The sequence below is a fragment of the Larus michahellis genome, chromosome 1, assembly GCF_964199755.1.
Source record: "Larus michahellis chromosome 1, bLarMic1.1, whole genome shotgun sequence".
In the NCBI taxonomy this organism is placed as follows: Eukaryota; Metazoa; Chordata; class Aves; order Charadriiformes; family Laridae; genus Larus; species Larus michahellis.
Genome location: NC_133896.1, coordinates 64,942,439 through 64,954,451, shown reverse-complemented (window position 1 = coordinate 64,954,451; position 12,013 = coordinate 64,942,439). Strand labels below are relative to the sequence as shown.

Sequence of the window (12,013 nt, the reverse complement as noted above, 5' to 3'; positions counted from 1 at the left end):
CTGAAATTGAGAATTTTTAGGCTTTCACTCTAGTCTTCTAGGGGAGAAACATTTCTACAACTCTGCCATTATTAATGCTCTTTGTAGGGCAGAAACTTCTGGAGATTTAGGACTGAATCTATTGGTTGCTTGCATGCACGACCTGTAGATAGACATCCATTTGCCCTGTATCTCGTAGGAAGATACACACCTAGGGTTCTCCATGCTCCCAAACCTTGCTTGTCTATCATCTACCCACACTCTGCTGGTCAGACACAAACTGAGCTTCCCAGACTGAACTGGGATGCCTCCGGGACACTGAGTCCTGAAGAACTGGCAAAGGCAGATGTGCAGAGGAAGCTGATGTACAGCATGAATTCTTCCTGAAATTAGTAATTGTATCTAAGACTGTGTAACATTTCTATACCTTGAAATTTCCATCAAACAACAGCATCTTCTTTAGCAATTAGTTCTGGAAGCAAAAATATAGCTAATGTGAAGATTTTATGTTGGCCAGTACAATCCCAATTCATATCTGTTTTGTCAGTTGTTTCAGAGAAACTAAAAGTATGTCAAAGAAACTAAACCTAACAAAATTAAAATATATTTTCTTCTAAATGAAAAAAAATCTACGTTTTATTTCATCTTTTTATGATCTGTAAAATCAAAGGTGGATAAAAAGTACTATTTAGAGGCAATGTCTCTTTACACCATGAGAGAACTGTCTATAAACGTGACTCAGTCTGGAGGAATGAGACAGAAACAGAGCTAGGGAGAGCTAACAGTCTTTCCTCTCTCCCTCCTTTAGGAGCAGGCAACCTACGCCTGTGTCTTAAGCAGTACTGAAGGAGGGAAGCTGCCCTAAGCCCAAAGAGATGTCCTGATGCAAAGTGCTCTTTCCCACTTCAACTCTGGAAAAAGGAGGCACACTTGTTCCTGTTTATTACCTCCTCCTCCCTGTTAGAGGGAAGGGCTGTCCCCCCTTCTCTCCTGTACTGTTGTTCCCTTGAAGAGTTTTGCAGAGCAAGATAACCAGTTACCCAGGCTGCAAGTTGCTAAGTAGTAAATCTGCTGCTGCTGAAATCAATACACTGCAATTAGTTTTATGTAGAATATTTTTATTATTACATTGACAGTCTCTGTTAAATTAACCTGGGCAGTCCAAGCACATTCCCAAGGAATAAATCTCTTTTCCTACACTACACACAGTAATGGGAGGAGGGGAAGAAACTCAGAAAGACTTTGTTTTCTGTTGGGGAGGTAAAGGTTTCAATTACCAATTTGTAAGGTACAGGAAGATATGTATGCCATAGGCAATGATTGGATATTCAAAACTATCTGTAATTCTTTTCCATGGGATACTTACTGTTGAGTAAACTCTGACTGCTGGACAGGCCTGTTGTGGGCTGAGAAGAGTGACTGGGAGGTATTTGTCTGGATGGCAACTGCTAGTAATTAATACTTGCTGTGGTGCTCTTTCTTGTTATCTTTGCAAACTTGGAGTCATTGACTGTAAGGGATTTATGAGTTGCCCTGGTTCCAGGCTCTTCCGGCAAGTGGTGCTTCAGGGAGCCAAGAAGAAGCAGAGCTCGAAAGGCAGGAGTGCACTCCTTCGCATTTCCCCTGCATGTGTTTATAAAGTGTAGCATGGGAAGAACACACAAACGGGTCGTCAGTGTTTATGCTGAAGGCTTCAAGGATATGTGGTCTGTAGCCAAAGCTGCTTTGTGGACACTGAGCTCTGTGTGCCAGTAGAGGAGACGGAGATACTTGTGGCTTATAGCTTTGTGGTTGAGGTTTTCAGTTTCCTTGGCCATATGCCAGCCAGGCTTTGAAGATGGCCAACAAAGATCTTCAGGTATAAAAGTGCACCTACACATATGCGCGTCTAAACACGAACATGCACACTCATGCATACACATACAGAAACTGCTGAGAGAAACAAGACTGACTCTGTCCTTTTTAAGCCCTTTGTCCAGCTGCTTATGGCGTTACCAGCCTGCCCCTAAGGCTGCTGTGGTTCCGCATTCCCACGGGTGATCGCCAAACCCAGCGCGCTCTGTCTGCTTGCACTATTTGCTGTGTCCTGCAACAAGGTGCTGCTGGATGGATCTTTTCAGCTCCAGTCCTTGGAGTATCCCTGTTAAGGGACACCGAAGAGTTCATTCCTTTTGCTCAAGTGATGCAAAAGCAGTTAAACATGATTCAGAACTGGGGATGGAATCTTGAATTCTCTTTTACAGCCTCAGGGATTTGTGATTTGGGCCTGTCTGCTCAAGATATTATGCAAATAGAGAGATAGGGAGTCCTGGTATGAAAGGATTAAATAAATGTTCATCTCTTTTCCCATGCTCTGGAAGTAGAAGCACCTCTAATATTAACAGAGAAACAAAGTTCATATAACTTGTTCACAAAAATTAGGGGATTTGGTTTAGAAGAGTTTGGATTTTTCATTGCTAGTCATCTGTTTGACAAGATATATCTCCTTTTTCTGTCCATGGTATTTTTGCAGTTTATAACGATCAGTTGCACTGTTTCTGAAGAAAAAAAATAAATTGTTGCTGTAAACAAGTACTGCTTTTGCACTGCTCCCAAATTCATAATTCCCACCACTGGATTGGTGAATGGCCTTTTCTGCTAAGTGGTCGGGTGTAATTGTTCCCTGACTGAACAATTTAGGATTCTTCCCTGTACTCAGCATCTACGTGCACACACATGCATGAACATATACATACATATACACAAGTGAATATATAATTTACCACCAAAAACGAGGCACACCGCTGAATTCAGCACCAGGTATGTTTTAATGCACCTTCCTCCTTTGCCTCAGGGGGATTCTGAAGCATGGGTTTAGATGACCGATGTTCAAGTGATAGAACCAGGAAAAATGTGTCATTGTTAAATTAAACAGGGCCTTTGTCTTGCCTTTGACTCTGCTGAGGACAAATCCATGTTCCCTTCACAAGAACAAGGAGCAGAAACAGAGTCATGTGCAAATAATGAAAGAATCATTGCAGACTGTTTGGGAGGGTGTCTCTAGGTAAATGGGGAATATGTTCACAGGCATTGTTTGCTGCTAGTGTTCACAATGCCCTTTGTCTTCTGCAAATGTTATTGCAATTAAAATCTGGCTCAGCCAAATGAAGTGAATCAGACAGTGCTTAGTTACAAGAATATTTGGAATGAATAATATTTGGCATAATTTCTGAAGGCTGACAGTTATGAAACCTCTTCCTTTTACAGAAGGCCTTTGCATCTCTCTATTATTTATATTCTTTTACTGGCCAGCCAAAATATGAACTTGATTCAGCTAGGAAAGCAGCATTCTCCAGCACATACTCATAGGTATGTGAGCATAAGCATAGTATACTTATGTATTGCTTATTGGAAACCCACAGGATGAAACAAGGGCATGTCTGTCTGGGGTGTACATCAGACTCCCTTCTTTGCCTGCCACAGAATGTGCCTCCAAGCCAGCACAAAAATCGAATTCCCAGGACCAAAGATAACATTTTTCCCCATTTAACATGGAACTATAAAGTGGATTCCACAAGAGGGAGCTAGAAAACAAATAATCTCAAATAATCTTTCATGAAGCAGGCTATTAAAATCTTTACAGAATAAAGTGGAGGACGTGCTACATGTGTCCCTTATCGACCAGAAAAGGTGGCTGAGTTGCCGTTGCATCAAGTCTCCCACTATGATGGCTCTTTGTTGTATGGGAACATCAAGTCGTGCTTCAGGGCTTTGTAAAGACTGACAAAGGATTCAGCCCAAGCGTCTTTTTGGTGCCCCTGGGACTGAGCAGCCCTGTAGGCCGTGTAGACCATGGTCAGCACTGTCCTTTCAAAGTCTTCTTTCTTGAGGACCCTTGGGTAGGAAGACAGCCTGCTACTCAGCCTGCGGATCTCTGTGATGCTCTTGGGGATAATCTCATTGCAGATGGTGTCAAACTCAGCAGCCTTCCTCAGTGAAGCGAGCTCCTCGTCTTTGATGGAGATCCTCTGATGTTTGTCAATGTCAAGCTCAGCTAAAAGAAACTGGTACAAAATCAGAACACAGAAAGCTATTTATCTTCTCCAAGAGACTCTAGGCAGAGTAAATGTGAATTAACAACATGTCCTTAAGTCTTTACTTTAGGTCAAATGGCGACAAAACTCATTGCACTGGCTGGAGTTGAGGCAGACCAGAAAGCCTCTATGTGAACGCTGGACTCCTGTGTTACCTACCTGGGAAAATTAGAGACAGGCTATGGGGAAAGGAGGGAGGCAAAGGAAAAAGCAGGTAGTCTTCTGTTGTCCAAAACAAGTAGGGGTTGCTGCTGGTGCCACATGGGGATTAGAGAGATGGAGGCAGCAGCACCTCTGGGAAAGGTCGTTTACCCTCCTAGGGATAGCGGTGGTGGCGTAGCCCTGTGTGAGAGAGCACAGCAGTGGCTTCCCAGCCCATCTCCCCTGTTTGGATATCCAATCCCAGTTTTGGAAGGCGTGGGATAGATAGATTTGACCCACGCACCTTCTTCAGGTGGGACACTTTCCTTTATGACACTGTTCCAGACTGTGCATTACATCTGCAGTCTCCACTGCTGTGAAAGAGAGGACCGGAATCATTTTCAAGTGAAACAGTCATGCCCTTCTCATTACTTTGCAATGACTGATACTTGTGGCCTTAATGATTTGAACAAATAATTTGCAACTGAGACTTAGACCAAAGAATTTAAATGCATTGTGTTGTTAATACATAACTGTTCTGGAAGAAAGTTGCTTTCAGTGGAATGCCATTTGCTCTGCTTTTCACTTTGCCTGTCAATGAGCTAGAACCCACATTTGAGGTACTGCAAGCAACTGCTGCCTGCTTAAGTGCTGAAAGAGCCGAGTTTGTCATATATATATGCCTGTTCCCTCCCTTCTGCTGAGCTTTTACACGGTCAGCAATGGGTTTACTGCTGGGATGAGTAAAAGACACATAATGGTTAGCCCCAACATGGACAATAACCCCTGTCTTGGTTAGGGCTTAAGGTACCATCTGCTCCCAAATACTGAACCTCATAAAGCAGGACCACATCTTCCAGCGAGTTCTGTAGCACTGGGTTAAGGAAGGCAGCTGAGGACCTCTTGAATCGCTGAGCAGCTGGGAAAAGCATGGCTGGAAAATAATAATGGGAAAAGAGGAGTTCCATAAGGCAGCAGAGAAAAGAGGAAGCACGTTTCAATATTAGATTCAACCAAAGAACTACCTGTTGCAAAGACTTACTGTACAGAGTGACTTCTCACTGTAAATAAAATGGGCAGCATGGACTGCTTTGACCATAATCTACTAGGGATGGAGGTTAGCTGTTTGTCTGTATCTATACAATGTCTAACAGAGAATGCTTTATAATCCAAGCCTGGGACTCTGAGGTGCAGCCACAGTGTAAGGAATAGTAATGATAACTGCAACATCAACATCGCCTGAAATACATGTTCTTCTCCTGTCTGTGCAGGGGGAAATCAATACTGACCCTCAACACAGACTACTTTCTTCAGGCCATTCACCTACTGACACGCGTCTAAGACCCTGCATTTCTCCTGTTTTCAGCAGTCTCTCTGCTTAGTTGGTAGAAACAACTCCTCCAGAGAGTAGATCACCTCAGCTGTCCTGGGCATATATGTCTGGAAGGAGTGACCCACCCTTTGGAGACGCCTATGTGTACTTGTTGAGCCTGTTACCAGCTTAGACAAGACAGCTACATTCAATAAGGTGAATCTGAATTTATTATGACTTTAATACTTCACAGTGTTATAGCTAGAAACAACAAAGTGTGCTATGATCAGGTATTTATTCACCACTGTGAAGTGCACTACAGATATTGTCTCAGGGAAATGAGACAGAAAACATAAGTATAGGCCCTGAACTCAACACCCCAGTGAGGTAGATCATCTGTGGAATCAATGACCTGTACAGTCCGGAGTATAGAAAACATCTGATGCTACATTACAGACCACCTAAGTGCTTTGAGTTACTAACTAGGTTACTACCCAGATAACTAGGTACTATTAAAAGGTATAGGTTCCTTTCAGAGCAGAGAGGAAAAACCCTGTTTTGTTTCATGTTAAAGGTATATGATTCAGATGTTGATGTTTAGGGAACCATAGTTTAGCTTTGTTGGATTTTTTCTAATAATCAGGAACAGGAAGTGTTTTTTTAAAGCTGTATTTATGTGACTATTGGTACCTTTCCTCATAAACTTCACTTCTCAACTGTAGCTGTTATTTACCAATAGATAAACTTGGCAAACAGTTTAAGAAAAAGGAAAAAAACACCAGGCATAGACTCTGTAGTCTAAATTCAGTCCTGTTTCCTAGGCCTTTGCCAACTGTTGACTTTGTTAAAGTTTGACTTGTCAATGATATTTAAGTTCAAGTAATGCAAGGAAAAAGAAAACAGGCCCTCAGACACCATGTTAATTAGGACCTTTACTATCTAGCATGAAGAAAATTAACTGGGATAATACCAGCTATGAAGTAATTAATGCTTGACCCAACAAAGGATGTTTCGGCCTTGAATTAGCTAATGAATATAGTATAGGTAAAATATTTTGTTGAATTGCAATAAACATACTGCAGCTGGGTACTACTAATTCCAAATGCATCCTGCAGGGATGGGTTTCAGTATTTTGGTAAGCCACCTACAGAGCTAAGTGTTTCTCCTTGAATCCATGAGAGTTTAGATTAAAACTTGTTTAAATAACCAAGTAGTACTTGCAGGTTATGTGACTAAAAGCCTGAAGGATTGAATGCACGAAGTAAAAGAACAGAGGTGTTGAAAATTATTTGGTCTCTGCATTAGCCTTTCCCCAGCATGAAGCCTTTATGACCCGAGCATCTTGCCTGGCCCAGCTGAGGAGGTGGTGAGTTTGGGAAAGACCACAGGCTGCCTGCAGGTTCTGCTCTGTGAGAGTTTGCCTGGCTGACCCCAGGCAACTGGGGCTATACCCATTTTCTCCTGCTGCTCCGTCACTGATGTTCACCCCTCTTGCTCAGAGCTTTGCTGAGACACATTGGAGCTATCCATCTTTCGCTCTGGCAATTCGAGAATGCAATCAAGTGCATGTGAAGCACTTGAAACTTCAAGCACTAATTGCTGAGTAATTAAAACTTTTATTACCGGGCAATTAAAAGTCTAATTACTAGGCAGCTGGCAGAAATCCAGTCCGTAACGATGACCATTCATTTTTATCTCTTTTAGATGCCCTTTCAGTGGAAATGGCCTCAGAGTGCAGAATACCTCTACATATGCAGATGGTTTACATCTCAAATATTCCCTGAGCCATGGAAAAGGTGTCTATGGCATCTTGCTTCAGTGCTGTCACGCTTATTGTCATCACACTGTTCGATTTAGCTTTCAGGCCAAGTGCAGATTCCTACCAAGGAGCTGAGTTAGGAGATTCAGCCCATCACCACTCACCCAGAAAAGCCTCAGTGAAGGGCTCACACAAAAATGAATGCCGCATTATTGATTTAGTACTGACCCATTTGTTGAATCACAGGTAACAGCTCAGAAAGCAGCTGGGTTTTTCTACCCAGCTCTTCCCCAGATGACAGGGATTAGATCAGGAGATTCAAAGGGACAAGAACCTGAGCTGCTATATTGTGAGAAAGGACTTTGCCTGCGTATCAGAAGCATGCCATGCTCTTTAGGGACCAGGCTAGCACTGGTTCCCTGATCTCATTATCTTGTTCCCAAAACATATCAAACTTTGTTACAGTTCTTACAGACTCTACTCGTTCAAAGCTCATTTGTCATGGTGATCTGATTTTCCCAATCCACATTTTATTTCGGTCCTTCCTTTTCTCTCTCTTCCTGCACAAGTCAAATCCTTCCACCGTCACTCCCTCCACAGTCCTCTCCATGAGTTCATGAGTTCCTCCGAGATTGTATGAGCATTTATAGCAAGCATTCTTTGATTTTCATCACCCTGATTTAACACACGTGTAAGTTAGGCACAAAAGCTGAGGTAGAGGGAGATTTACAGCCAGTTTCTGCATTTAGTGATTCCAAATTCCACTTGAAACTTTTCTGCTGACTTTACTTCTTCCTGCATTTACTTCCATTTCTGACATGAGTTAGCTGGGCAGTAGTAAAGAACATCAGAGGAGTATTACTGTGACTTACATCTCATTACTATTTTCTTCCCCAAGGGAGTTCTCTGTAAGGCTATAAAGCAATTATTTCATAGAAAGATGCAGAGCAATGTGCACATTTTACGGTGATATTGCAGATAATTCATTTCAATGGTGGTAGCCATAAATGTCTGAGGAGCAAAGATCCATAACCAGTGTTGATGGAGAAAGCCCAATGCAATGATCTCTGAAATCAATGGAGAGACACCTATCGATTTATTGCTTTTACTTCTCTTACAAATGTGTCAAGACATCTCCAAGGGACATGTGGGTGCTTCTGTCCTAAGGGCTGAACAGTCACATAACAAAAAGCTTATGATCCACAGAGGTGAGGTAGGAAAAGTAAGGTTTTGATTATCTTTATTGAAAACACTTTCTATTATATGTCTGTGTACTATCAGACTCATCCTCTTTCAAATCCCTTCTTCAGAGGGGCCTTAGGAATGCTCCCTGATCTGACCTCCCTCACTGCCCACTGAGGCCTCAGGGCTGGTGGTGGATGGGAGAAGCCTGCCTTAGCCAAGCCACCCACTCCCAGCCCACCTGCCTGACCCTGAACAGCCTCCTCCTGTGCCCTGGAGTGCATTGCTGCTTGTGCCTGAAGATGGCAGGCAGCCAACAAGCCTAGCCCTAAGGGTGGCTAAAAATGCCCATCAAAATGTGCTCAGGAGTTTTCTGCACCGCTCACTGCAGGAGTCCATCCGGTCTCCTACAGCTCTGTAGACTCAACTCTGCTTCTCCTTAAGGACTACTCTGGGTTTTAACCAAAAGATGCAGCAGTGTTTGCTAACTCGTTGGCCTGCTTCTAACTATTTAGCTCATGACAGCTTAGAAATTTCTGTACGGTTGAAACATAACATCACAGCTGAGGCTGACAATAGCTTTATTTTAAAGATGCTTTCATCTTTGTTAAGAACTGTGCCAGAATTTTCTGGAGGACCCCATTAGCCACATGATAAACACTTGTGATCCTCTCACAGGTTTTCCATGCGGATTCACTGGTGAGGGTACAGATGCCTGGTTTTGCTTTCCAGTCCGTGCTCCTGCTCATGATTTCCCAATTGCTGCCTGTGATGTGTTTGCTCAGTAAGTACAGAGCGTAGCTGCAGGAGTGCTCAATTATTTGTGCATCGTCAATACCCTTGTCTTCTCCTACAAAAAGATATGAAGCCAAGAGCATGAATCAGGCCCTGCACAGGCCATCGCTCCAAAGCACGTACAGCTCCCTGGGGCTCCAGGACATGAACATAATTTAACTGGGGTCATGACTCAGTAGGAATTATTTTGATTGACTTCAGAGGCATGGAAAAGAGCTATCTCATTGTGTCAGTGGGACTTCTTTCATGAAGGACAGGAGAAGCAGAGGAACAAGAAGGACTTGTGGGCCAAAACTCCTGACCCCATGCAAGCAAGGCAAAGCAGAGACACCTATTGTCACAGTGAAAGGCAGTGGCCCAGCTGGAGTTGTCCTATAAGCCAAATTCAGTCAGTAGGCTGCCAGTTGTGTCCTCCTGTCTTAGATTACTAGGGCCTGACTCTAAAGAAACTCATGAAAATCATTTCTTTGGGCACCGCTGGCTTTCTGGGACCAGCCCCCTATTTCTGGGAGTATAAGGCAGGGAGCAGTTGCACAGGTAGCAGCAGATCCTGTTCAGTGATGGACCTAGGAAGGAAAACCAATCCCTGGAACTCCTTTATGTGTTCGCCAGCAGTTGTAGCAGGCATTAATAGCGTCTGCAAAACCATATCCTCTCAAACCACCACAACGGCCTTTTTACTGCAAGCTCACAGCCACCCCTTAGTATTGAGAAACTGCCACAAGATCAGCAGTACATCCAGCTTGATCCCTCACAGCAAAAGTTTCCTTTTCCTGCTCAAACCTTTTGAAGTCAGGACTCCTAGACCTCAATAGAAAGAAGTTAATAGATCCCAAATTATGATGACAGCAATTTCTCCCTATTTGGCTTTATCTTATTGGCAAAGCAGGGAATAAAAGTGTTGTTCAGTTTTTCAGTGTTCTGGGTGCATTTCTGCATGGAAACAAATGTGCATGCTGCCCCCTAAATGAAAGGAAAGGAAAACGAAAATGTGAAACTTTATAGGTTACTGTTTATGAAGGCATGGTTAAAGTATGGAAAGCATTTTTTTATAAATTCATTGGCTATTGTTGTTTTATTCTGTCCTATAACAAGCCCAGAGAAACAGAGCATTTGATTTATACTCCAGTGGTGTGAGTTTTTTCCTAGTCTAAACATCACATGACTAGAAAAGGAAATAAATAAAAAAATCCGTGGCCGTGCTCAGCCTTTTTTTTTTTTTTTTTTTAATTCCAGCTTCTGCAACAGTCAAAAAAGCCATCTCCTGGGCCAGATGCATTACCCTTTTAAGTTGCTGTTAGTCAGCCTGGCGCATATGCTGATTCCACTAGTGAGCTGGAAATTTTCCTTGTGTCATGACATTTTTCTCTAACCTGCCTGGAATTTGCACTAAATGGATCTCAGCACACCCAGAGGCTCCTGTCAAGAGAAAAAAATTGTTGATTACCTGAAAACAGATTTTCTCACTAGCACTGACTTCTCTGAAAGATGAAGATGATTCTTCAAGATGAATTCAAGCATTTTGCAAAGCAAATGAACTCAGCATTGTCCACAAGATGATTGTATAGGCAGATGCAGCAACCATTATAATGCCATGCAAAAATTATAAGTGATCTAGGCTGGCTGAACCTATTTTGTTGCAGAGACTGCTGGGAAGTTCCTAGAAGTCATTGTTACTTTGGATCTCAGGGCAAATGCCTGAAAAGCTCACAAGAGGATTTTCTTTAATAGTGTACAGGAAGCATCGTTTTGAACTCAGACTCTACACTTCTCCTTGACCATGCACTGCAAAAGAGAAGAGGACGAGTGTCAAAGTTTGCATATCAAAGCCTTGATAAAGGCTTTTTGTTTCATATTCCTCTTTGATCACCTTGCTTGTGAGGGTTTACAACCAGACCAGAAGTATATTTTATACCTAAAGTTTTATTTCTGTCAGGCGAGTCTTTGTTGGGTCGTTACGCTGAGTTGCTCCACTGCTGGAGTAACAATTCACTATCACCAGTTTACTGCCTCAGGCTAACTGTGAAAGATCTCTCCTTACCATCCTACAGTCAGTCAAAGTCATTAAATATTTTGCTGCCCTGAGCAACTACCTGCTTTCTGCCTGCAGCAGATCTTGGCACCAGAAGCATTGCTTCCTCCAGAGTGAAGTGGTGTTGACCTATGAGAGGTGTGTGGTGGGCAGTGAAAGTAGGAACGTAAATCACAAAAGGTGCAGTGTTAATAAGTGATGAACAGGTTTCATGCCCAGTAATGCCATCCTTCTTTACTTCTTGTCCTGCCCTTGCCTTATCTCCAGAAGGATGTGTGTTCACCATCTGCAATGTGTTTATACTGCCCTGGGCCTGCAATTGTGGCCAGGGCAGAACCTGAGCTTTGGCTGGCCAGCCCTGCAACACAGTGTGCTCAGGCATAGCTCCTCTATGCTTCCTGACATTTTGCTTTTCTGTATCAAAACTGCTATATTAGAAATGATTGATCACTTTGCCTAGCACAGGAGAAATGAAAAGAGCAAGAAGCTGGAGAAAGACTAAGAGGAATGAAACACATACAAAAACCTAGAAAGACAGGGAAAAAACACTGCAGTGCTATAGGCTAGCTTCTGAAACTTGTATCTGGAATTGCAGTTACTCACATAAGTAGCTCCCATGACAACAAGAGCAATGCAAAGGCTTGTGCGTTCCAACTTTAATACATTCAAATCTCCATTATTGGGATATTAAATCCCAATGCCCCTTAGGAGAACACAGCAGTGGGGTGGAGAAGACATTT

General features: G+C 42.8%; 1 protein-coding gene across 1 annotated transcript in view; it reads right to left on the bottom strand.

Moving 5' to 3' along the window:
* Positions 1–1,084: 1,084 nt before the first annotated feature.
* FAM180A (family with sequence similarity 180 member A) overlaps positions 1,085–12,013 on the bottom strand; it is a 30,417-nt gene continuing 19,488 nt past the window's right edge. Inside the window, exons 2-3 of the mRNA XM_074572740.1 lie at positions 5,027–5,127; positions 1,085–4,022 (exon numbers count right to left, since the gene is read on the bottom strand). Of these exons, the coding sequence (XP_074428841.1) occupies positions 3,681–4,022; positions 5,027–5,127 (443 nt within the window). The 3' untranslated portion in view covers positions 1,085–3,680. The remainder of the gene's footprint in view (positions 4,023–5,026; positions 5,128–12,013) is intronic.